The 27,374-nt window shown below is 38.5% G+C and overlaps 2 protein-coding genes and 1 pseudogene across 4 annotated transcripts; 1 reads left to right on the top strand and 2 right to left on the bottom strand.

Annotated features, from left to right (window-relative positions):
* Positions 1 to 288: 288 nt before the first annotated feature.
* LOC103990475 (DNA topoisomerase 1 beta) lies at positions 289 to 8,917 on the bottom strand. 2 transcript variants are annotated; one of them, XM_009409626.3, is made up of 16 exons: positions 8,703 to 8,917; positions 6,618 to 7,966; positions 6,222 to 6,416; positions 5,429 to 5,509; positions 4,811 to 4,870; positions 4,590 to 4,684; positions 4,344 to 4,500; positions 4,118 to 4,243; positions 2,534 to 2,614; positions 2,367 to 2,457; positions 2,125 to 2,279; positions 1,606 to 1,674; positions 1,432 to 1,521; positions 1,243 to 1,346; positions 994 to 1,162; positions 289 to 794 (listed from the first exon to the last, which is right to left on the bottom strand). In XM_009409626.3, exons 2-16 carry the CDS (start codon positions 7,929 to 7,931, stop codon positions 726 to 728), a joined length of 2,856 nt encoding a protein of 951 aa, XP_009407901.2. In that variant the 5' UTR covers positions 7,932 to 7,966; positions 8,703 to 8,917; the 3' UTR covers positions 289 to 725. The 2 variants fall into 2 exon arrangements, with proteins under 2 accessions (XP_009407901.2, XP_064972437.1); XM_065116365.1 differs by lacking the exons at positions 2,534 to 2,614; positions 4,118 to 4,243; positions 4,344 to 4,500; ... (4 more) ...; positions 6,618 to 7,966; positions 8,703 to 8,917 and having other exon boundaries at positions 2,360 to 2,457.
* LOC135587049 (uncharacterized) lies at positions 8,772 to 12,798 on the top strand (annotated as a pseudogene).
* A 6,065-nt stretch (positions 12,799 to 18,863) lies between these two features.
* LOC135616781 (E3 ubiquitin-protein ligase UPL5-like) lies at positions 18,864 to 26,156 on the bottom strand. Of its 2 annotated transcripts, none has more exons than XM_065116369.1 (3): positions 24,322 to 26,156; positions 21,203 to 21,669; positions 18,864 to 19,360 (listed from the first exon to the last, which is right to left on the bottom strand). In XM_065116369.1, exons 1-3 carry the CDS (start codon positions 26,036 to 26,038, stop codon positions 19,097 to 19,099), a joined length of 2,448 nt encoding a protein of 815 aa, XP_064972441.1. In that variant the 5' UTR covers positions 26,039 to 26,156; the 3' UTR covers positions 18,864 to 19,096. The 2 variants fall into 2 exon arrangements, with proteins under 2 accessions (XP_064972441.1, XP_064972440.1); XM_065116368.1 differs by having other exon boundaries at positions 21,203 to 21,792.
* Positions 26,157 to 27,374: the final 1,218 nt, after the last annotated feature.

Consider the following 27,374-nt stretch of genomic DNA (forward strand, 5'->3'; position numbering starts at 1 on the left):
TCTACTTTTTTGTATTGAAAAATATAGCAGTTTTATTATTATATTTGTAATTAAGATAAGGAAGATGACAATCCATGTTTAAAAAATCAAGATTGAGGAGGAGGAAATGTTACAGATGGTTCAAAAAGGGGAGCAAACATGAAATTGAATGGAGTAAAGTGGCTGATATCATCATCCATCCTTACATCTAGTGATATATAAGATGGAGCTAATGCTCATGATTATACTTTGTTTAAGGGGTAAAGCAAATGTTCACTCGCTTGCATGGCTGAAGGAATATTTGCAACGTTTAAGAGAACGAGACATCCACAAGTGATGACTTTAGATCACGAGTTCGAACAATATATCCAGGACATACAACAACAGATTTGCAGATGGTAGTGGCTTTAAATTGCAAGTGGCTAGTAGATTCCAACATTATCCCCAGCACTACCTCCAATTTAGTGAACAAAGCTCACACCAAGCTAGTTCTGGGAAGAACAGATCAAGGAGAGGCCAACATGAACGTCTTGATGTATATAAAGCAACAAGAAATCCAGTTCTCTACTAATTTGGATCTAAGTGTCCATAAATTTCTGTAGTGGCGTTGCCAGAGGCTCCCTAATGCAGCTTGGGAGCATTAGAAACAAATTTGGAGTTCCCTCATAAAAAGTGAATGACTCGAATGTTTCTTTCTTTCTTTCTTTCTTGGAATATAAGGAATCAAGCATGCCAACAATGATCCATTAAAATCTGAAGTTGGGCTCGACGTCCATTGCCCAGGCGAATTTTGCAAGTAATGACTTGTTGAATATCTGGTAAGAAAAACAGGCCAAGATTTAGAAGTAAAAAAAAAAAACTGTGCCTTTGTATGTGGAAAATTAAAGATTCGTACTGAACTGTGGAGTAAGGCATAATAAATTAAGCCATCTATTGAATGCAAAGTTTGCCATGGAAAATATATTTCATAAATGTCAAGCTTTTCTCAGAAAGAGAGGATAGCAGGTGATGCACCTTCTCGATGGGAACTTCATGGCGCTTGCACCATGCAACTGATATTCTGGGATCAAGGTAATTAATTTTTGATGTTCCAAGTGCAACAGTTTTCAGATCCTCTTTTATTTGTTTATCCAACTCAAGTTTCTCTATTTTTGCATCAACCTGAGAGAGCTTCTTTTCTATCCTGCAAGTTGAGGTGAATCAGATCACAGACACGACATTTCAAAGAAATTTCAAGTTCAACAATCTGGTTAAGTCCATTACACTTCAGGGGACAAGTTCTTCTTTGTCTTCCCTTCTTTATCCTTGAGTGGAGGCTTCCCTTTCCTGGCCCTACTCAAATCCATCTTCAATTCATCCCGCTGGGCCTATTTGCAACAGTATTAACAAAATAGGCATGTTTAGTGAAAATTTACAGAAAAATCAATAATGACAATTAGAAATCCAACAGACCTTTAAATCATTTATCTTCTCGTTCAGCCTAGACATTTGGTTTTCATGGGACTTCGAGACACTGCGCTGATGATTGCATATAATTGCAACCTATATTGTAAAAGAAACCATCAATTATCATCATGACTCATAAATTCATAAATCACTGAATAGACAAACAAGAAGCCACAGTACCTCTTTGTTTGCGTGCTGATAGACAGCAATCTTTTCAGGAACAGAGCCATCCTTGGTTTCTTTATTCAACTGCCATATCACGACAAAATCAACATAGACAAAAGTATGATGCTTACCTATTTCACTACGCAATAGGATTATGATAAACTGGTGGCAGTCCAGAATGAAGTATCAACAAAGTAAGTGCATATTTTGATCTAAATTTTAATCAAACATGTACAGGACATATTTGTACAATGATTGTACAGGACATGTATAAATTTTAATAATTTTTTTGTAAAAGATACAGCAAAAATATAGACTCAATAAAACATGTTTAAATTCATGTTTATCAAGCACTCCTTCCCTATAGCATCATTTGAGCACTTTAAAGTCAAAAGTACAACCACCGTTCAATATGGATTTCATGAAATGCCAAGATTGCATTATTAGAAAGCAGTTCAAAGGAAACGAGACTCTGGATTCTTAGAATAACAGAGGGAAGAAAACACAGGTATCTGCCGTCGTCTTCGTACTTACTATATCATCCAAGGTAATTGAAGCATTGTATGTACGGAAAACCTTGGCGGTAAGACCAGGCATGAGTTCCTTCAAATGTGCATTGAGTTTGCTTGTGTCCAGCAAGTCAAAGAGATCATCACCCTTACCCTTTCTACCTCCATCACTCTTTTTAGCTAATGAATTACAATGTCTGATTAATATCCAAACATACTGTTGACAGAAATTGAACAAACTACATAAATTATGTAGTCACCTCTCACCAGTTTGGAATTCTCCAATTGCTTTATAGACAGGCAGTTCAACCTCCACGGTATTTAAGTATCTGATAGAATCTTTACCTAGGAAGTCAAACTGGAGAAATCATAATGTTAAAATTACACAAGGAATTAAATGAAACAATAGAAGTGAACTAATAACCAGAATCTACCTTTAACATGTTTGGAGGGACCAACTCAACATTCTCCACCTTTAGAGTGCAGCAACCAACAGTATCAGCCTCATCATCATCCTGTAGAAAGATTTATATGGCAAAAGCATAAACAAGTAACATCCATATTGCAAGATAAAGTACACCCAGAAAAGAGCAACCATCCTCGAAAGCATAAGATAAAAACTTTCCACTCAGGAGCTTACAAAATATCATTCAGTAACATGGAAAAGAAATGAACTACAGAAGTAATATTAAATATGACAGCAAATACCAAGATTTGCTTTTAAGTATGAGTTCAATCGTTCTAAAATCTGATGGATAAACATTGGCAGTGAGTTCAATTAGAAGATTGATGCTCCAGCATTAGGTGAATGACTAATTATGATGCAGCTCATTCAACATAAGCATATTATGATGACCAGGAAATTCACAATGCACAACTGATTTAGAGAATTCGACAGTGCACATAATTGTATGAAAGCATTATGTCCAAGTCTTCATGCATTGTATAAAGTCATCATGGTTAGGTTGCTCCTTCATAACCCAAGTGGCTAAGGTTTGAATAGCAGAGAATGTCACTCCGATTGCAGGGGTAAGACTATATAGATTAACCCTTCTCAGACCCTGCATTAGCAGAAGCTGCCTCTTTTATGACAAGCTAATAAAGCTAGGTTGCTCCTTCGTAACCCAAGTGGCTAAGGTTCGAATAGCAGAAAATGTCACTCCGATTACAGGGGTAAGACTACATAGATTAACCCTTCTCAGGCCCTGCATTAGCAGAAGCTGCCCCTTTTATGACAAGCTAATAAAGCTAGTTTGACACCAACAAATGATACTAGGAAAAGTTATAGAAGAAAGTTTCTTTTACATGGCATGGTTTAAAAAGCCAAACTGCAACATACAATAAAATGAATCAAATGCACGAAGTGATTTCTCAATAGATTAGGGATCAACAGGAGCACCTCAACATAAATATGAAGCTCATGTTTACATGTCCAAACCATTATTTCTGTGCAAGTGAGAGATGATTTAACAGCATCATCAACACATCAAATACCAGCTAGTTACTTTAGTATACAAGGTTTATATTTTCAGTCAGATAAGTACTCAGGTACAAGGTTTAAATTCTTAGTCAAATACCAGTTTCAACACCTTCTCTGATATGAACAGTGCTACTATATCAAGTAGTAAACTAAACTATACTTTCCCATATAACAGAAAATTAATATAAAAATAGATATCAATCAGTACTAAGCTGTATGTTCTGGTACCAATTCTTGGTTGAACTGATAAGTATTGACTGATACATATCAGTCCGATCAAAATCTAAAACCTTGCTCACATAGCTAATGTATCTAGGTTATCACCATAATTTGCCAAAAGAAATAACATTGAAATAAATATGCATATCTTAAGGGGAAAAAGTTGACATGGTGTGTGGTCCAGTTTTGAGCATGGCAACACAAGAATCAACCAGACATTTGAAGGTTAGAAAATTGGGAAGATTAGACACTAACAGTACAAACCACAAGGCCGAATAAACAAGGATGAAACTGTTGAACTTTGTCAATGAGTTGGTACCTTTTCATTGCCAGCTCTAAGTGCTAGCTTATCGATAAGGTAAGTTGCCACTGCTATCTGCTGTTTTGTTGGATCTTTACTGGCAAAGTCCCTTGTATAGTTTGCTCGAATGTTATGTATATAATCCTACAAAAGAAAGAATGGCATCTCACTAGTTGCCTGTGGAGCAATCTACTGGTAAAAACTGATGCATGTTGTCATTTCCAAAGCAAAAAGAGCAATTTACCTTCAATAGCCTGGCTTTCTCATATTTCTCCCTGTCACTTTGCCCTTTTAATGAACTGCTTGCTGCCAAAAAGACATACTTGAACTCTTTTGGATTTATGGGATCATTCCAGAATGCTAACCATGTGACAGTGTTATCATGTTTTATTTCTTTCCACCTAAAAAAGGTAAGCCAAATGCTAATATTAGAATGCTAATTAAAATTTTCAGTCTTTTTTCACAAGATTAATAATTTAACTGACATTACCTTTCACCAGGTATTGGACATTCTGGAATTGGTGCATCTTTTCCTATATTAATTGTAATATCACGAGGCCGAATCCTCTTTTTCAGCTTTCCCATCTGGAATTACAATAAGCAACAGTAGATTCAGCAGAAAATAGAAATGACAGGATCTTCTGGCATTCCAATTCACCCTGACAGACAGCTAACAGTTAAATTCCAGTAAAGTTATAATAATAATAGAACCTTTGGATGCTCTCCTCGGCCTCGAAACAATCCTGGTGGTTCGACTCTGAAATTTCCAACCTAAAACAGACCTACTCATTAGTTCCAGCATAAGATGTGAAAGACAAAGGTTGGCCACAAATTTTACAATATGCATCACCATATTAAGGTACGTTACTTAAGCATGAGGTAAAGGCTTCCCACATGGTGATAACATTGACAGAGAAAGATATCTTGCATCATGTATGCATTAAATTCTTCCCAAAATAACAGATGCTTAAAAAACCAACTTAAAAGAAAAAAAAACTTTTAAAAAACTTGTAGGTGACAGTGACTTCTGAAATTCAAAGTGTCTGGTAAGGATCTACTTAATATGTGGCAGATGGTATGTTTCAAGCCGCATGAAATATGCCCATAATAAAGCAAACTTGTACTGAAATCTATATTTGATCAAATTGTGCATAAATTTATGCACAACTCTCAATAAAGAACAAAGGTGCAACAACTTTACTCAAGTCTCGGACTTTTCCTATCAATTCAGTAGCAGATATACAGCATAAATTACGTTATCTACTAGCTTCATCAGAAAAACAAAATACTATTGAAAAATGTGAAATAAAGTCAGAACTTATAATCAACCTTCTCTTTCACACCATCAACAATAGCCCACATGTATTTCTCCTCTTGCTTCAATTTTTCTTCTTTTACGGCCTTCTTCTCCTACATAGACAGCATAGATACATAGTTAGCAACTCCTGCTTACTAATATAATGTGCTAGATTTGAATTTGGAGAAGAAAACATGCCATGGATCATTACATCTAAAATGAATTATCAATTAATGAAGTATTTTTACTCATCAAATATCTGTTTTAAACTATAGCGATGAAAAAAAGAAAATTTATGTGTAAGAAAATGATCAAATCATAAACAAAGTTAGAAAGGCAAGGAACTGCCTAGGAGCTCCTACCTCATCTTTAATCAGGGATGCACAACAAAAGTTCAAGATGTTGCTATAATAGTTGCACAAACAGAATAGACCAACATAAATCACTAATCAGTTATGTTGTTACATATGAAAAGCAAAAGGTTAAAAGAAAAGCCTTTTCTCAATCTGAGAGTTATCCCTAAACCAGAAGCGATGGATGACAAACAAACTGACATAAAACTATGAATCTGGCAGTTTCTAGAAGCCTACCATCCACACGAAAAATGGGCCAGAAGTACATCAACTTACTACTTCTATTCGATGGCAGCACTCAAGCCTCCACAATTTATGTACAAGATGAAGAGTATTAAAACAAAACAAACAACTATTCTATTCTTTGTACTAGATAATGGCAGGATCAAAATGAAGGAAACATTACTCATTCACATATATTTCATCAAATCACCGAGTCAGCAACTACATAGATGATTGCAGCATAATTTACCTCGGCACTCATCTGCTTCTTCTTTTCCTTCTCCCTTAGATGCCATTCATATATTGGAGTGAAGTCACATAGCTCAAATTTCTTAATGACATGATTTTTACCAAGTATTTGTCGCCAATCATTCATAAAGTTCTCAATAAATTGTTTTTTGGTGGCATAGTCTGTGTCCTTCATCACGGCAAACATTGTTGCAACCTGCAACCAAAGATATCCAGAAAAGGAAAAAGAGGTTTGAAGATGTAAATCATCAAAAGTCCTTGCAGTTTGACAAGAATTCAACAAATACTGGTCTTTTCAGAAGTACAAGAAGCAACAGCAATATGTACCAAAAGAGAGAAACAAGGGAACAGATATAGAATTCTATGATGAGGAATTGAAATATTATTTAACTCTAACCTCCTCTTGTTCAGGAGTCAAATCAACTGGCTGTCCATTGTAGAGCATTTTAACACCATGGGGCTTGTATGGAGGAGGAAAAATAACACCATTGTGCTCCAAGGTAGTCCATTTCTGGCCCCCGCCAGAACCAGGAGGCACCTTCAATGACTTTGAATATTTGAAATCCTTGACATTTGTCTTCATTTTCTTGCCATCTGTCTTGAATGATGAGTGAGTTTTATGTAACACACTCTTGCTAACTGATGTGCTGTTAGAAGACACTGTTTTCTTCATTCTTTGTGCAATTGGTATTTGATCACTGTCATCTGCCTTTATTTCTTTCTTTACAGCAATTTCATGTTTAACTTTCACAGAAGCAGGAGTTTCTGAAACTTTTACTTTTTTAATATTTGAAGATTCAGTAGGTTTAATGTTACCCAAAGGCCGCTTTTGGCCACCTTTGGGGAATGTATTGTCACTATTTCCTTCCTTCTTGCTAGAACCATTTACCTTCAATTTAGAAGAGAAAGGCTTCTCATCTGAATTGGAATCTTTCATAGAAGAACCACCAGTGGCCTTCGATTGAAACCTAGAAAGAAGTGGTTTTTCATCTTCTGAATCATCAGAGAATCCCTTGATGTTTGAATTCATCTTCATGGATGGAGGTGAAGTGGGCTTCGAAGATTGAGGTGCCTTCATGACACGTGAGAAGCCACTTTTATTAACTGCTGCTGAAGAAGAAAATTTGTAGCTCAGTGGTTTATCATCATCAGAATAGTCAGAATCCTCATTTTTTATGATTGGCTTGTCCAAATCCATCTTATCTGTACTCTTCTTTACAAACTTATGATCTAAAGAATGCATATGAATCTTCTCCAAATCGGTGGATTTTTTCTTCTGAACTGCCACAGAAACTGAATTAAGTCTATGGCTCAGTGGTTTATCATCACTTGAATCATCCGATTCCTGAACTTCAGGAGATGACTCATCCTGATGCTCCGGTCCCACATCATTGGTTGTTGATTTATGATAGGATGTATCTTGAACAGATGCCCAAGACAGCGAACTTGAGATTGCCACATTAGGCTTCTCACTCAATGGTTTTACAGTAGAGAACACTTTAGCATTTTGCACATGAGAGTTCTCACCATTACCAGCATTTTGATTAGAAGTAATATTAAAACCATCATGCTTTTGGGGAGCTGTCTTCTTTGAACTACAGCTCAACTGACTTTGTTTTGATGAAGAGTTTGGCCTCTTAAAAATAATTGGTCCTTCATCATCTTCTCCATTGTCATCTATAACTTGATTGATGCAGCCATGAACAGACATTATTTATATTATAGTTTATCCAAACCAGGTTCCCCCTGATATACACAAAAATGATAAATGCTCAAGCAAGAAGATAGGAAAAAAGAAAGACACATTTACAATGCTGAAGGGACAAGATTTTTGCAAGACATTTGCAGCATAAGTAAAATTAAGGCTAAAGCAGTAATAGCGAATCAGTTTATTCTTTGCTACTCTATTTACATGTTTTACGTTTTTCAACACTAATAGGCAGACTTCTTGATGCACATCTTTAATTAGATAAATGCCTATCTGACTAAAGAAGGTACAGATTTTTGTGTCCTGATATAGGAGAGTTAATCAAAACAAGACATCTTGAAAGCATTTGCTAGGAAAAGTTTCACGCCTCATATCAATCACATGCAGGACAATTAGATCCACCTCTCAAAAATCACAGAGACATCATCCATAAACAGCCATTCTCCATCCCTTACGAAGCCCTAAAATGAATCCTGATCAAACAGATGATTGTTGGAGCAAACATGCATCTTCAACAACTAAGCATGCACACTCCGGGACCATCTGTAACATGTACAAGCACTAATTCCACTTCTAAACATCATGCCTATTGTTGACCTAGTAAACAATTAATCAGAGGCAAATATATTTCAGAAACATGGAGATTGGTCCCATCGAGAAACAAATCCGCAGCAAACAGATAGTTAGATCATTCAGCAGGGTCTCACTTTTACTTAACTGATCGAACACAAACCAATAAATAACATGCCAATTGTAACTTTTTGGTGAAGCAACCTGACTTCTTCCAGGCAGAGCCTGGAAAAACTACGGGTGAAGGATCAAGAAGCGAGCTCGGGATTAGCTATGTCGGATTCTCCCCCGGGGTCAACTAGGGTTCCTCGGGAAGTAAAGCTCTGGTTGGCCCCCGCTCCTTCAGCTCACCCTCTCTCCCCTGGTGGCTTCCTCCCCAAATCCGAAAGGGTTCCGTTTCTTCTTCTGACGAGTGATCAAGCCTCGCAGGAAACACCCTTCGCTTTCACGGAATTGTTATATATAGTACTTGTAACGTGGGCCGGTTCGATCAGGTCGTGGTTGTATTCGACTGAGACTGAACAGATTGGGTCCATTCGGGTTCAATCAGATTACTCGATTTGTGACCCGATTTAGGACTGGAGCCAGTCTTACTTACTGGTCAACGCGCAGGATGTGGTCTTGGACAACGTGGTGTGGCTAAAACGGAAAGGTGATTCACGTGCATATCACGTGTCATGTATTCTGCCTCATTTAAAACGGCCTCGAGGGTAGTTTAGTCATTCCATTTTTCTTACCATCAACGAGAGCGAGAGAGAGGGCGGGGAGAGCGATTTGAGTTCTTGCTACCTCGGATCGCCGTTGGATGGTGTGAGACCCGCGTGCCATCGCCCCGGTTTCCGATCACGAGATCGCCAGCTGCGTCGATCCCCTTCTCCGGCAGTCAGACCCGGCCACCGCCTCCGTCGCTGGCGTCGTCCGGCGGTTCGAGGCCAAACCAGGGCTCGACCTCTTCCACAAGGCCGCTGCCTTCACTCGCGACCAGATAGAACTACGCCTTCCATCAGCAGCATCCCGCCGCCCCTCATACCCCTTACATCTTTCTCCACCACCTCCCCCTCCAACAGCAGATCACTCCTCCCAAGCCCATTTCGTCCGCGGCCGTCGCCACTCCGGCTACCTTCCCCAACCAGCACAGCCCTGGCATCGTCTTCCACCATCCACCTCCACCTCTGCCTTCTGCCGCCGTGGTGGCGGCGTACCACCTCCAGCAGCAGCTCCACCAGGTGGCGCAGGGGGTCCCTACTGCCGTCCGGCCTCTGACTGTGTCCGCGGCTGCACAGAAGGAAAGGTGCCCTTTTTTTGACTTCGTATGCGCTCCCCTCCTTTTAGACGAGGGTTTCTGGTTGTTTAACTTTTATGCTCAATTTTTTATGCCATTGGCCTTTTTTTATTTAACCAATTTGAGCTGGCGTACTATAATTCTTCAGATTGGCTCTAATTCATGATCATAGATCATTTTTTTGCTCAAAAACTAACTAATTATTTCTGGTTAATGAACTTATTAAAGTTAGTGTGCATATAACACACTTGATCAGTCAGTTAGATTGGCCTACCACTATTAACTTAGGCTTAAGTATTTTTTGTTAGTAGTTTAGACTCAATAAATTAATGAGTCAGCTATTAATTAGGATGAATCATAATAAATGATATAGAGCTGACCGAGTATTGGACATGTTGAGTAGCTTGAGTATAAAAGATCTACTTGAAAAGAGCTACCCGTGAATAAGGTTAGATGTTCTTTGGTGACTTATGTTGAAGCATTTTGGATCAATGAATCAATGATTCAAACTTAACAAGTATCCCATTGGGTTGGATTGTGACAGGATCAGTTTAACATCTTCTAGAAGGTGGCTGCTGTGCATGTATCCTCTTTTTTATCAATATTAAGGATGATTTTATAACTTTGGTTTGGGTTAGGCACAAGATGAGGCTACCTTGAAAAGGATAACTTTTCAGTATCCAGTTTTTACTGTTTCCTTGGTGATTCTCACAAGTTATCTTTAATAAGGCCTTTCGATTTGAAGTTTATATCATTTTCTGATTTTTTTTGTCATTTTTCCCTAGTTGTATCTTCCTGCATGGCTTGCACTAGCACACAAGAGGTGGAGATGAAAGGCCATGTGGGTCATGCAAAATGAGTCTGACGATTACAGTAAACTTGCATGAAATAGAGAATTTTAATATTTATTTCAAAGAATTTTAAGTGCTGGGAAAGCTGATATTTTGTGTTTTGTGCCTATATAATGGCAAGGCAAACTAAGATCTATTGAGTCCTTTACTGGAGCCTTCTGGCTATACACTTGCAGCCACTCTGATAATGAAAATAGAAAGGCTTGTCAGATGGCGTGGTGAATTGATGGGAAAGAGGTTAGCTATGAGATGATGCACCTAAAGGAACAGAAAAAGAAAGTATTGCTAACATAGACAATGCTGGACATCTATAATGTTGTCTCTAGGAATAAATGCTACTTGACTACCATCATAACATGGTGAAAATCTTAAGGACAGTTTCATAACTGGTAATAAGAAAGGTCATGATTATTAATTTATGTTGAGATATCTGATTATCTTGAGAAGAAAATCTGACCCTTCTTGATTTTTATACTCTAGGTCTAAGACACATTGGGAACTACTGTTTTCTGTTTATGCTGAGAAATTGATTGAACACTGACTTTGTTCTTCATTTTATTTTGTTGGGTTTGTTTGATTTTTCATGAAAGAATGGATATGAATCATCACAATGTTTTATCAGTAAAAAATTAATGTGTTTGTTGACTTTCTATACCAAGAATATGCATCTTCACTGCTTTTACATATGCTCATAAGTATGGATTTTGTGGTATTTGTGCTGGTTTATCAACATTTCTTCTTTGTGCAGTGCACCACCTAAGCCTAAAAATGAGGTGGTCCCGGGGGTCTAAATACAGTTTGTGGTGTTTCACCTGAACTCCAGCTCATTGTTGGTGAGGCAGCAATGTCAAGAACTCAGGTTCCTCTATCAGTCAACTCATTTGTTAATGTGCATGACACCTTTCTGGAGTGATTTCTATTGAATTATGCATGCACTACTAATCACATATTACAATCAGATTGTGAAACAGCTATGGGCTTACATCCGTAAAACAATCTTCAATATCCTAATAACAAGAGTAAGATCATCTGCAACGATGAACTAAGGTGGGTGTTTGAGACTGACAGTACTGAAATGTTTAAGATGAACAAGCTATTATCTAAGCATATACAATCACTTGGTTATCCAAGTATGTGAATCATCTCATCTATTTAAGTGTACATATATGTAATGACAACCTAAATGGACTTGAATCTACTTCTTGCAGAAGATACAGGTCCTGAATCTAAAAAGCTAAAGGTTGTAGATGTTGCAGCAACTGACATTACCAAACCTGATGCTGATGAATGTCCTCTTGTTATTTCTGGAGCACTGGTCAATTGTTTTGGAAGTGAGGAAAGAGAAATGCTCCAATCTGAGGCTTTGAGTCGTGTGTGGGATTACATAAACGCTAACCAGCTGTAGGTAAGTTCTATCTACGTTCATTATCACAGCACTAGTTCTTTTACATCAAAGATGCACAAGATATCATGTATTCATGCATTTGAATGCTTCTTCAGAGATCTATAATATATTTCTTCTTGGCTTGTATTACGGTGCTGATATCTTTTTTCCTCTTCCAGTGTAAATTGTGGTACTTTTGTTTAACTCCTAAGGCTTTTATGGTTTTACATTTTATTTGAATGTCACCAGTATCAGAAAATTCTGATATTGCTTTCTTGGTAGCAAGTTATCTCGTGTTTCTTTGAAGAAAATCCCTGTGATTGATTAGAAATAAATCTTTCTCTTTTCAATTTGAATTCTCTGCTTTAACTTCTTTTAGGATTCTTCAAACACGTCTGTTTTATGTGACTCTAAGCTTGAAGAACTGTTCGGGTGTGAGAGCATTCCTTTCTCAGGGATATCTGATATGTTGGCAAACCATCTATTCAGGAAGTCATGATACCATCCAGTAACTGGTTAGATTATCTATGCCTTTATCTTCTTTCATATCGATTTTATAATACATCATCTGTATCCAGAACTATAACCCTTTGCTTTTTTGTCTGATTTGAGGCCACAGTGGCAAGTTGCATTGTTTTGTTTTGGTCATTTCATGGAGTTTTTACAACTCTTTTTAATATTGAGGGCTTGCTTGATGCAGATGATGATTAGTGTTTAATAAGTGAAAAGTAACTTGACTGTCTGATGAGATGGATATAATAGCAGAAATTAGGTATAAATTTTTCTGAAGTACTGCTTCTTATGTTGCATATGTTCTGCATTGATCATGGTGAAATAATATCATTTGCACCCTTAAATTCCAGCATTTCTATAATATTTGACATAACAATTATGATTTTAGCATTGTGCAAGTCGAGTTTAAAATTTAAGTTCATTCTTTATTCTGATGATGCCTTAATCCCATGTAATCAACTTCTCTTATATTGCAAAATAATGTGTTCTAGAAGTTAGAACATCCTAGTTTCCTGCCAAAGGACATTGATATTTATGTGCATTGTTAAGCAGGCATTTAATTGTAAATATATTGCAAACTGCTGGTCCATATCTGACTTATCTCTTTTGACCTCTTCTAGAATAGAATACCCTTCGCGCTAATGATTTCTTCGAAAAGCAAGTTCACTGAAGTAACTAGAAGTTTCAAGTTTGAATCTTCCTCGGATAGCATACATAAAACAAAAGAAGAAAAAAAACGTTATATTTTGGGTATTATATTTTTTTAATAAAGGATTCTGATTCTTTCTGGCAGTTATATCAAAATGTTCAAAAGTTGGTATTATGCTTAAATCCTTTGTCATTCTATTGCTCACAAATGGATTGCCTGATTAAATTTGTATCAACATCAGCACACTTGTTTCTCAAACCATTTCTCATCATATGCCTTTAGTGTTGCACCATAGTTAGCTGGGTTTTGGTCTGACATGGTACGAAATAATTTTAGGTGTGCAGTAGGAGGGTGGTAGTCTTATTCTTGTTGCTGCTTCAAGTCATGCTGCTGCACTCTTGCTCATTATGTTCAAATCTTTTTCTGCAGCTTATATATTTTTTAAGATATCATTTTGTTCATATACTTAAGCAGGAATCTTGTTTTGCTCTACTCGATCTATGAACCTTCTGTTGCCTGTCCAGCCTTGAAACATCATGTTTTATGTAAACGTTAAGATGAGTTCTTTATGATATGTGGCTTGCATATAGATCATACCCATTCAATCATTTCCACAGACACCATAAAAAGGACTAGGGTATGAAATGGGTTGTTTCTCAGTCTTCATGTGAGACTCAACTAAGTAATTGTTAAAGTCATGATCATTGCTATTTTTCTTTCAACTTCCTCTAATTTTTAGGTTTTTGGGTAATTTGATTCTGCTTGATTTATACCTGATTATTTACCTTCAGATGGTAAGTACCTAAAAAAAAATTAATATGTTCTTGCTTGTACTCACAGATATGTATGCGGTTCAGTAGCGGTTGAATTAACACTTACAGACTCGAAAAGGAGCCATACTTAATACGTGATTATATAGGTTAATTACATAGTACCCCTGTAGTTAGACCGTTTTAGTATTCTGGTCTTTAGACTTAAAAATTTTGTATTGAAATCTTTATAGTTATGAAAGTAAGACATCTAGATCCATTTACTCAAACATCGTCAGTTTTATCGACGGAAACATAAAAACAATAAACAAAAAAATAATTTCAATGTTTTAGCTGGTGATGACGAACAACGTTAGTGGTGACAGATGACGGTGCCGCTGGGGGTCATAGGTGGCTGGTGTGGACGAGAGCGACGTGTCATCATCCGTCACTATCGATGTTGTCCATCATCATCAACTGAAATATTGAAATTATTTTTTTTTTATTGTCTTCGTATTTCTATCGGTAAAACCAACGATATTTAGATAAATGAACCTAGATGTTTTATTTTTATAACAATACAGATTTCAATATAAATTTTTTAAACCTAGAAACCAGAATATTAAAGAGATTTAAGTAGAAAGAGAGATATGTAATTAGTCCTGAGTATACTGATTGTATGTGATCATATTAAACATACAGTTTCTTTAGGGTGTTGTGTAATTTCTTCGGTGGTGGCAATCCAAAGCATGTGTGGTGACCTACACAGCTTAGTTTTTAACTCTTAAAAGTTATTAGCATCGTACTTCAGTTGGACCTTACAAACTTTTACATTATGTAGGTGAAATATTTCGAGGAAAGATGAATACCAGATTGCAAACCAGTGGTTCTACTCTCGTTCGACATGGCCTAGTTTGTCCAGGTATGTTGAGAGCATTTCTCCTGTCATCATCTTTCTCGTTTTTGTTACATAGTCATGTTCAAGTCCTTACAGTTGTTACTCTGAACCAAATCCCTGATATTTTATTGTCATTATCTTATGATTTTTTTTTCTACCGCATTAATTTGCACAGACTATATTATATATGCAATCTTAACGAAACACTTGTTTGGTAAATTTGGGGCAAGATGAATTAGTTAGTATTGCTTACTTTTCATATTGTGTTAGCCACGGGAAATCTTGAGATCACACATGTAGAATGTTTTCGTGGCTAACATTATACAAAGAAATGTTGCCCCACATGGACAAATAATCTTCGCTGCTTTTTAGATGAACTAACAGTATGCATCGCAATCAAATAGGAGCGTAGTTCATTGATTCTCAAGCAAGATATGAACTAACATCACACTTGGCACTGCCGATGGTTGACAAGCACATAATTCACAAAGATGATGGTTTCATATCAATCATCAATCGTTGCAACAGCCGCTCTAAATAGTAAAAAATTTGATGGAAGATTGATAAGATCCTAAGATTTTATTTCGAAAGAAAAAGAAGAAAAGAGAATGATCACTTCCAGAAGATCAGCCTCCTAGAGTTTGTCAAAAGATTGAATAATATTTTATTGTTTGTCGAAAAAAATGGTTATATCACTTAGTATATCAGGACTTGAACTCTTAATAATAAAAAAATATTAAATAAACCTTTATCTGATTCTAATTGAACTAAACAGATTCAATAAACATTATTTAAAAGCTCGAAAAATAAAATTGTCCTAATAATTCCTTCCTCTTCAAATCAACCTTATCCTCAAGGCTAAACAACATCAAACTCGGAGAGTTTATCTTTTAGCACTTCAGTCACAGGGTATCTACGGCACATCACAACCCGTTGATCGAGTAAGTACGATCTCCACTTTTTGACAGTGTAAACAATAGGTCGACTTTTGGTGTCGTAGTCTTCTGAAATACTCTCTCTATCTGATAGTTAGTGGCAGTTGTGACCTTATTTTCACGTCTTCCCTTTAGGATCACATGTTTTTCATTAATAAAAAACTTAATGATTAGTTTAGAAAAATTTCATGAAACATTACCCAAGGTTAATAGCCATTCAATTTCGAGCACCACGTCGAAGTCTTCTAAGGGTAGCAAAAAGAAGTCCATAAGCAACTATTGGCCCTACAAAGTCAGTTTAATCTTTGAGCACTTACTATCACAAGTTAAAATCCATCCATCGATGACTTTTATTTCAAATTTGTTACGGTCTTTAATGTGGTAGGCCAATCGATCGGCAACCTTACTATCCATAAAATTGTTAGTGCTACTAGTATCAATCAAAACTGTAACATGTTGTTCTAAAGTTCCTCCAACTTTCATAGTTTGCGGGTTAGAGTAGCCGGCTAATGCATGCACTGTATGTATGATAGGTCTAACATCGTCATCAGAGTCCATATTTTCATGATTAGAGTCTACATTATTAGCTTCTGGTTCCTCTTTAGTTAGTTCAATTATAAGAAGTTGCCCTTGTTTACATCGGTGCTCCCTACTCCACTTTTTATCACAGTGCCAGCACAAACCCTTCGCTAATCTTTCCTTGAGTTCTTTTCGAGTTAGTCTTCGAGTGTTAGGGTTCCGGTTGGGAATAGATGGGGTGGGTGGCTTGCTGATCATCTGTTTGTTATCACTTATGTTTCGATGATTTTTTCTACTGATTTTTTCCTCGTGTAAATATGCAAATGATATCGCAGCGATCATAGTGCAGGGTTGACAATCTTTGACTTCACACCGAATATCTGGATTAAGTCCTTCGATAAATGTGTCCACTAGTTGTCGTTTAGACCAATCTTTGGCTTGATTTGATAATCTTTTAAACCTACTATGATATTCGAACACTGTAGAAGTCTGATGAATTTTGGCGAGCTGTCCATCAACATTCTCGTATTCAGATGGGCCAAAACGAACAAGAAGCCCTCTCTTGAACTACTTTCATGAAGAAACTCCGTGGCAAGTTCCATACCAATCATATCACTGGATTGCATCTTCGTCTAGCTGGATTGAGGCTATTTCTACCTTGGATTCTTCTGGGGTCTTATGAAAGCGAAAAAATTTTTTGCCTTGGAAATCCAACTTGTCGAATCTCTATCTTCCATCTTGGAAATTCCACCTTCATGTGTTGGTAGCTTGTGTCCTGTTTTTGGGTCATTTTCCTTATGTTTCCGGATCGATTCAATGTAAGACTTGAACTATCATCTTGTTAAAATTTGCTAACGCTCTCCAATAGACTCTTTTTAAAATCATTAAGGGTTTTTTATAGTCGATTCTCAATTCTAGTTACCAAGGCTTCTAATTAGGCTTTTAGTAAGTTGTCGATAGCAATTGCATACGACTGTAGATATGTAATCTTCAATTCTTGTTTTTGGTGTCAGAGTCAAGGGCATCAATACTACGGTGACCGGTGGTTGTGGCGCCTGTGGCAGAACGAGGGAGGAATGGTTGAGCGACAAAAGATGCAAAGGATGGTGGATCTAGTGGGCTGCGATTGCGATTGCCCCGCTTCACCTCTTTTCTTCCTTTCCTGCTACGGTGGCAGGGGGTGTGCTGGCCAAAGAGCAGCGGCAACGGTGGTCGCTAGCCGGATGTAGAGGAAACGGTGGTGGTGCGACTGGGAACAATGCTCTGTTTCTACCGTTGCAAGAAGGGAAGGTTACTGTCGGGGTTGAGAGGCAGTAGTGGTAGTGCGGCTAGGAGCAAGGTCGCCGAGGGCGAGGAGCAATAAAGGGTCGTCGAGGCTAGGCGCTGCAAGGGGGTGGTCCACTGGTCGGGAATAGCGACAGCGACCCTTTCTCGCTCTGCGGGATAGGGTGCGCGGCTAGAGGGCTGCTGCGGCGCAACGAGGGGGGTGCTGGCTGGAGAGCAACAACGGCGATGGTCGCTAGTCGGACGTAGAGGAAACGGTGGTGGTGCGACTAGGAACAATGCTTTGTTTCTGCCGTTGCAAGAAGGGAAGGTTGCTACCGGGGTTGAGAGGCAGTAGTGGCGATGCGGCTGGGAGCAAGGTCGTCGAGGCTAGGCACTGCAAGAGGGTGGTCCACTGGCCTGGAATAGCAGCGACGGCCCTTTCTCGCTTGAGCGGGATAGGGTGCGCAGTTGGAGGGCGACTGTGGCGCAACAAGGGTGGTGCTAGTCGGGAAGCAATGACGACGGTGATCACTGGCCGGAGAGAAGCGGTTACGGTGGTCGCTGGCCAGAAGTATGGGAAGCAGGGGCGAAGTCTCGCTCGAGAAGGATGTAGTTGCGATGGCCCTTTCCTGTTTCAGAAAGGGTGCGCAATTGGAGGGCGACTGCAGCGCAATGAGGGGGGGGGGTGTTGGCCGAGAAACAACAACGATGGTGGTCGCTAGCCAAAAGCTTTGTTTCTACTACTGCGAAAAGGGAAGGTTGCTACCGGGGTTGAGAGGCAATGGTGGCGGTGCGGCTGGGAGCAAGGTCGCTGAGGGCGAGGAGCAACAAAGGGTTGTCAAGGCTAGGCATTGCAAGGGGGTGGTCTGCTGGCCGAGAATAGCGACTATGGCCCTTTCTCGCTCGAGCGGGATAGAGTAGCACGGAGGTAGAGTTGTTGGTCGGGGAGCAAGAGCGACGACGAGGAGGTGAGTCGCCCTTTTTTTTTTTATAGACGATGATAATTACAACAAGAACGTCGAGGATCGTTGCTCTGATACCAAATGATAAGACTCTAAGATTTTATTATAAAAAAAAAGAGAATAATCATTTCCAAAGGATCGACCTCCTAAGATTTGTCAATAGATTGAATAATATTTCATTGATTACCGAAAAGATTTTAACTCTTAATATTAAATAAATCTCTATCTGATTCTAATTAAACTAAATAAATTTAATAAATATTATTCAAAAACTCAGAATAAAACGATCCCAACAGAGTTCTAGTTGAAGAGATAGTTCTGTCAATTGAAGTTAAAAAAGACTGCTATGCACAACTATAGAAAAATTAGTTCCTTTTTGCATGTGTCACTTCATGTTGTAGTTAACAACCTATCTATTTACAATTCGATCCACAAAAAGATATATATATATATATATATATATATATATATATATATAGGAGAGAGAGAGAGAGAGAGAGATTGCAGGTCATAATGGCCTATCCCGACCATTATTTTGGACAAAAAAGACATCTGCACAGAGAACCCAGATCCCTCTCATCGCCGAACTGTTATGAGGTGCCAAAACTGCAGCTAACATGTTCCCGAGTTATCAAGTGAAGCCGATCTCGCATGATGGATTTTGTTCTGTAAGCTGGCAGGTTAAGGGAGAAGAAGCATGTGTGCGATGTTGGTAGACGCTCCTTGGAATCTGAACACCTATATATGTACAATCTGGAAGACAAGCCACGGAATCCATCTACAGGTAAGTACCTGATGGATGTCCAGAAAAAAAGTAGTAGTCTTCTTTGCTCCTCGGGCATGCCCTCAACAATCTGCTACAAGTTAAATCAAGTTTCAGTAGTTTTTCCTTTGCAATAATCTACATCTATAACTCCGTGATGTGTAACGCTAACAAATGAATGTTACCCACCATCCTAGATGTATGATATCTTTCAAGATTTCAACGGATCACTGCTGCAATATGGCTCAAAATCATTGTAGATTCAAGTCTAAGAAGTGACCAGGTGTGCAAGACTCTACAAATCTTGAGACATGTTTTGACTAAGTCATCACATAAGCCTTCCAATTTTTGGGGTTGACCAATCTAAACTATGATCAATCTCTTGGAAACTACCGAAACACCCCTAACGGTAATAGGATATATACACCTAAAAGCATAACCTCTTTTGCACTTAATCATGTGGAGTTAGTCAACCATCAAAAAGTTACTGTTTAAGCAATGTTAGTCAGTACATCTAATGATTAACAAAAGAGATTTCACACTTTTTTTTTTTTTTGCAAGGAAACTCAAACTGGTAAAAATAAATAAATCACAATTAACTAAACTACGACATTTCACCCTTTTTAGCTTGCATACTACACTTCAAGAAAAGGTTTAGAAGGATCAAGATACCACAAATTTGGGCTCAAATATATATTTCTTTTCTGCCACCGACCTGTGTTGAGGGCAATACAACCAGACATTAGCAATGTGCGAGGTATCTTTTCGGCATTTCAGATAAGATTTTCTTAGTTTTTCGTCTTATCTCTTCTAGCATGACTAATCCAACTTGACCCAGCTTCATTTTATCAACACAATCTTTCAAACATGTCCTACCACCTTAAAAGTTTTGTTCTAGTTTCATCTTTCACCGAAACCAAGGCATGATGCCGGTTTCATAACCTGCTGGACCGGTATGGTACTGGTACACTAGGCAATATACCGACCTATATACCCTAGTGTCAATTAATACAAAAAAAAAAAAACAAGATCAATGACATGTGATACCAGCACTCAGTCAAAACTCATAAATGTTGATTTGATAAGTACTGGCCAACAAATATTTAAATCCCTGACCAAAAGTATCCCTAATTTTATCAATTCTAATGACCCCATACCTCCATCTCAATTCCTGTCTCAGCAATGACCATTTACATTGTTTCTTAATTGGCCAACATCCAAATCATAAAGCAAAAAAGTTTTGAAAGGGTCACTAGAAAAGTATGTTTCCGCAGAGGTATGTATATAGGCTAGAGGAGAACATGCTAGTGGCACATACGGAAATAAATGAAAGCTTGTCCTCAGTGTTGAGGCAATAAGTTCTGATAATCTTTTTACATTATCTCTAAAAATACACTAAGCAAGCAGCTATTTGCTACATGATACTGTGAAAAAGTGCATGTAAATAAACTTCTACAAGTCAAGCTTCACAAAATATCCAACAGCAAGAATGTTGATAAAGTTTCATGAAGCAAGGCTAAGGCGTAAATAAGTTCTAAGAAACTTCAAAACTATTGCAAACTGGAGGCACCAAATGGCTGCCAAAGCATGTGGCAAAAGAATTCAACCATGTTCGACTGATAACCACAAAACCCCAACTAGGGGCAAAATAATTCAATGGCATTAGCAGCCAGAAGTAGATAAGAGAGGAAATAATGGTCATATCACAACAAAAAGGAATGAACTATGTCTTGTGAAGAAGGGAAAAGAATTGAGATAATTTTCAAGGCAGATGTAGTTAGCAAATTAAAAATGACCAAATTCACCAGGAAAGGTTATCAATAAGGATGTGATGCAATATTCAAAAATTAGGATAACTAGATGGACACTTGACAAAATTAGACAGCAAATCTAAAGAAACATTAGTTGAGAGTCAAAATAATAAGCATTTTACCTTCCAAAACCAACAGATTTGACGATCTCTTGACTTGTAGCCATCATAGTCAGTATGTTCTTTCCATTCTCTCACACTGATGACATTATTACTTCCACCTAGCATTCGATCAAAATCTTCCAGGTCCAGACTGTTGAAGAAAAACTGCAGGTCCTCTGAATTAGAGAGAAAATCACTAAAACCCTGAGCGAAGCGAGCAATCTGTTCAGAAATTGATGTGACAAAGCAATGCTTAATCATGAGGTTGACATATTCTTCTCTATTCCTGCTATCTACAGTAATATTCTTCCCCCCAGGACAAAGCTCAACTGTTGTCTTTGACCCCAGCATTTCAATGTCTCTAGTAAATGTTAGTCCTAAAGCATCTGAATCAAGAAAGGCTTCATCCATCTCAAGTATCTGTTTGCAACCCCTGTATAAAACTGGATCTGCATCGCACACATCTTCCAAAGTAATAGATCTTCCAGCTAGTTGCAAGAAAAATACACGATCAAACACAACACCGACTTGGACTTTATGCATGAAAGCTAATGCAATCACTCGCCCCACAAAGTTGAAGTATTCTAGGTGCAAGGGATCCACGGCGGATGCTGTGTGGTATTCACAATAAATAATAAGAAAGCAAAAATTAAAAATGAAGAAAAAAATACAGTGACTGAAGAACAATTAACAAATATAAATGAGATGATAACTCTAGTATGTCACTCATAAAAGAAACAATATTATAAGTTTTCTACAATATATTAACAGAAATGAATATAATCCACATTAGTTTCTCTCATCAGCTTGTTCTTTCAATAGGACCACAGTTGTCTCCTCCACTACTACCACTGCCATTATTGTGGAATCACATTCCTACTTGTTGGACGAGGACACACCCTTAGGGAGACATAAGACACGGCATATTTGTTTATGTATGCTACAGCAAATTCACCCAATGAGACAAGTTTTGTTAGATGTGGATTCACAACTTCTGATGGACGTGAGCTTTCATCAGAAATTACTCATGAAGTAATAAACATGAAGTAATCACATTATTAGACGAGTTCTATTAGATGTGGGTTTGAGGACCTCTGATTAAAATTCCTTGTATTGAAGTGCTGAAATGAAATATGACATAAACATGAAATAAACAAAAATAAATTACTTGCGTAACTTTATATGGCTATTAAGAAGCATCCAGTGTATAACAATGAAATCAAACATCAAGAACAAAATGAATACTTGCTAACTTAAAGATTGGTACAGTTTAAACCTTGATATATTAAAAAATGTGAAAAGGTTTAGCTGTGTCTACCTTAACATTTCAATGTATTTTATCACTTGTCATTCTTAAATTTTTTGCTTATACTTTCAAGAATGGAAATTTTAATAACAATACCTAGGGAACTTGAATTTTTTGCCCATATTTCTAGGAATACCTAGGAGATTTTGATGCTTGGAAGATTTCTGGGAATAAGGTATTTAATTTATACCTAGGAAATTGTAATTTTTGGAAGAAAATGAGGTATCTTTACCTAGGAGAAGTTGATTCTGAAAGAGGGTCACCCAACTATGCTCTCAATGGTTAGAGTTGGTGATTGTTTTCAATGCTTATATCTCTAATAAGGGTATTCAGTCCCACACTTGTAGGAATAGTATCCGAAGAGTATCTATCACTAATTAGATTCTTGAGAGAGGCTCGCTAGCAATCACTGGATTGCTAATTTTTTAATTTGACAATGGAACACAGATAGCAGAGACCTGTACGACAACTAAGACACCGGTAGATATGTGACAACTCGAATTAAAGATTTAAATTATACTCTCAAAGATATGATAGACATCAAAAACCTGAGTACACAGCATGAAGAAAATCATCTTAATCTTAATATCACATCATGATCACTAAATTCAACAGAGCAAACTTCACTTATTTAGACTCTCAAATATGTGATAGACATCAAAGACCTCACTACACTGAAAGAAAGAAGATCAACGAGCAGAGAAGCGTGAAGAAAATTGCCTTAATCTTAATATCACATTTGTTTTTTGTTTCTATCTATTAAAACTCGAAAACATTTCTGGTTGTATGACGTCGCGCAAAGGGGAAAATGGTCAAAACAACTTCGTTCTCATGTGTTACCAATTGATTTCTAGCTAACGACCTTCTAGTGCAAAACGTCAATTGTCTCAATACCTTAGAACTCATTGTAGCACCCCGCTGGTTGGGGCCTTGGTTATATGTCTGAGGGTTAGTACAACGTCTTCGGTGTGCCCGCTGTTTGTTCAACAAAAGTACTATGTGAACATTGGGCCTGCAACTATCTTCGGAACCCCATTGTGTGCAACCATTCAACCCGTTTTCAAGAGCCTTTTGTGCCTAATAAAAGTTGGTTGCTTTGTGTTGCTTGAAATCTCGATTATCTTGCCTTTTTCATGTGTGACGATGACATATTACTCGCACATTTATCTTTCAATTTTTTTCTTCTTTGTGCAAGCTCTTTGTGGACTAAATGAGGTTAAGGTCTAGTCTGACTCTTGCGGATGAATATCACTTGGGTGTCGTACGCCTTAGGCAATCCCAGTTAAAAACATCACAATGTGATAAAAGAAAAGGACAACAAAAAATAATATTATACAAGAAATTTCAATATTGAACAAGAGATTCCTACTAAAAGATATAAAGACTAATTTCACATAGATTCAACCATTCTTTATCGCCAACAAGATCAAATCATGAAGGATTAGATGGCATACTTTTTTTTTTCAATTCCAGGATGAGTATAAGGACATTGACAACCTCTCTCGACATGTAAAGAAAAGGAAGATAATGAAGGACAAGGATATGATTCTGCAATATGGTTCCAGATCTGCACCTTGAGATAAAGTAGGCTTAAGGGATGAGGAGTTGTCATGCAACAACCAGATCTTGAACCTATTCTAAAATATTTGATTTTTGATACAAATGATGATAACTCAGACACTGCATATTCATCTATATATCACAAGAAATCACTTGGGAGGAAGAACTAAGAAAAGGCACATTCATCATTTGTAAAATGCAACAATCATGAGTTTGTTGATTACAAAACTAGAACTACAACAAAGGTAAATAAATAATATAGAGATGAACTCACCAGGATTTGGAAAAAATCGCCGGTGATCGTGTGGGCACGGCAGGAAAAGTGGACTATCAGGATTAAAAATAGCTTTGCATAACAAACAAAACCACTCTCTGAGAACACCAGGACCTGTGGCCTCCTCATCTTTAAACTCCATAAAAAGCCCTCCATGCAATTCAGCAGCATCAACCTGGCCAATATATTCGAAGGACTCAGGCAGCAACTGCGACCTGTCAATGAGCATCTCATGCAGCTCGTCTTCCTCCTTTGCTACAGGAAGCATCATCAGAACTAAATTCCTCCTCGCAGCGAAATCAGTCACATCTTTATACTTGAGAAACCAGCGAAGCTTATGATCCCTCTTAGCACGTCTGAGAAGAACATTCAACATCCTCCGTTGCTTGAGAAGAAGTGAATGAAGAAACTGGCCAGCACCCTCAAACAAGTCGGAGAAGACTTTAACCACTGCCAGAACCTCTAGCAGTTGCGACCAGGTTTTAAGTTGTACCTCGCATCGTGCCAGCCCCCTCAGGTCCATTATATCCTCTGCCCTCATAAGACACTGGCCGACCTTGTTCAGGAGCTTGAAGAATAGGTCATGCAACACACCAATGATATTTTCGTACATCGGGTACCCAGGGTGAAAGTAGTTCTTAGATATGAACCCATCTGTGCCCTTCAGATCCTGGGTCACATGGTGCACTGCAAACAAGAAATTGGAGAGATCAGTGATAACAACGTAGGAGATATGCATGGTGTGTGATGAGAGCGCCACATCCGCTAACCCAACAAGCTCGGCGATGAAAACTTGCAAATCCGTAAGCAAGTGAACGGACGTCCAATGAACATAGTAGGGAGGCCCCGACTTGAGAAGCCGGGCCAATGTGCTGCGACACCCAATATAAAGCCGATCTTTCCTGCCCACTGATGCCGCGAGCATCTTGCAGAAGGTGAGCACTATAGGAGCGCAATGCAAGTGCATCTGTGCGGGAAGGAAGTCAGGATCTGGGGTGAGAAAGATCCGAATGGCAACAGCGGCGATTATACGGTTTTCAAGTACTGGCGAAAGATACAACTTCACGAGTTCGGAAGGGGCGCCCGCCAAAATAAAGACATGGAGACGAGCTGAGACCTTCTTTTTATCGGCATCGGAGTCTAAGAGGGTGTTGGCGAGGAACCGCTTCACGAGCAGGTCCACAGTGTTCCACTGCCGAACACTGGAATGAGTGCCGGGGGCCGCAGTGTTGAGGAAGCAGATGGAGGAGATGAGGTCGCTGACGACCCTCCAAGACGTCGGCTGATCGGTGCTTCTGAGGCCGCAGGTCAGCTGGAGGGTGGTGTCCTTCTTCACGGCCGAATCCAAGAGGGTGGAATCACCCTGGAGCTGGCGGCCGCGATAGATTAACCGCTGCTGGTAGCAGGGGATCCCGGTGACCTTCTCGATCCGTTCGATGACGGAATCTACGGTGTCGGTGGGACGGGCGTGGATCACGAGGCTTTCCCCCGTTAGCAAGCGGACGAAGAATTGGAGATCCTCGTCCGCATCATCGACGGTGGCGGGTGAGAAAGACAAGGGGTAGAAGGAAAGGGGAGGCCAGGGCTTGACCATCTTCAGGAGGGGGAAGGAGTGGTCTTGATCGGCATAGTCGTCGTTCTTGCGCTCGTGGTGGTGTTGAGAGGACAGAAACCTCGGGAACGCCGCCGCTGTCGGAGAGGAACCCGAGGATTCCATCTCCGTATATCAAGGAAAAGGAAGGGGAAGGCGGGGAGGGTTTGGAGCGCGGTTCTTCCTCTGCACACGGCGTGAGGGGTAAAAGGGCTTTCGGTCGGGCAACAGCAGCAATTGGTTTGAAGGGGTGGGCTACCAATATATAGACGGGGAAAGAGACCCGTCCGAGTACACGTGTCGGCTGAAATTAGGGTTGAAAGTTGCAGATTAAACTTGGTCTTGCAGCTTAACTCGGCGGCTCGCCTCGTTGCTTCCAAAAGCCAATTAAAAGTTACTGGAATCGACAAAGTATTCCGATCGGTAAGTGTTTATGGATGTCTTGATTGAAATCAAATTCATTGTAAACTAATTAATAGAGAAGACGACAAAATTCAACTACAAGAGAGAAATTCTCCAAAACTAATGAGATTGATTGATTCATAATTATTTTTGGATTCCCGATTTATTCGGAAAATCAAATTGCAATCTTCCAAATATGATTTTTTTTTCCGAAATTAAGAATTGATGTTAAATGGTATACTATGAGATTTCTTCTAAAGCAAATGTAGAGGTTTGGGATGAAAAACTTAAAAAAAAATCATATGAGAGGGTATGGACTAACATAAGAGAATTTTTTATGTTTATATTTTTATTATTCTTGTATATTAAAAACTTAATTTCTTTCACTGGATATGGATAAAAAGACTATTTATTGCCCTCATTACCTCTAAGAACTGGCAGAAGAAGATTTTGTGTGTGTCAATTGCATAAAAGGCCATCGAGTTCCCACAATTATTTATTTCAAACTCATGACCTGATTTTTAATCTATATTATTGCATCTAAAAGTTAAACCGATAGAAGAGATATGATCCTTATTTATGTTTTCTATCCCTCCAAATCATGGTCAGTGCGATACCATCAAGTGATCACAGCAGGAAACGAGGATTACCTGAGATGAGATGAGATGAGATGAGATGAGCTCCAGTTGAGGATGCCCGGAGATTCCAACAAGATTAATCCTATAGAAGGGTGAAGAGATCCGCTAAGAGGAGAAGAAAAAAGTTCCTACACAAAAATTCCAAACTTATAAAGCTATTTGTTTGATCAACCTATTATCACATGACATCTCTCAACAAGTTGATCGTAAACATATTATGTAGCAAGCTTATGGAATTGGCTCAATTGGTTGCGTAGTCACACAACTCTTAAGAGACTTTTTGATGCTAAACTAATGGCACATCCTTCATGAAAATATTTGGTCGTGAACATGGACTACTAAAGATCAACATGGGAATGCTCGTAAAGATAGAATCAGATTTAAGGGGGAAGAGCCAAAAAAGATTAATAGGTCAAGCGTAC

Source organism: Musa acuminata, chromosome BXJ2-7 (genome assembly GCF_036884655.1).
Source record: "Musa acuminata AAA Group cultivar baxijiao chromosome BXJ2-7, Cavendish_Baxijiao_AAA, whole genome shotgun sequence".
Lineage (NCBI taxonomy): Eukaryota > Viridiplantae > Streptophyta > Magnoliopsida > Zingiberales > Musaceae > Musa > Musa acuminata.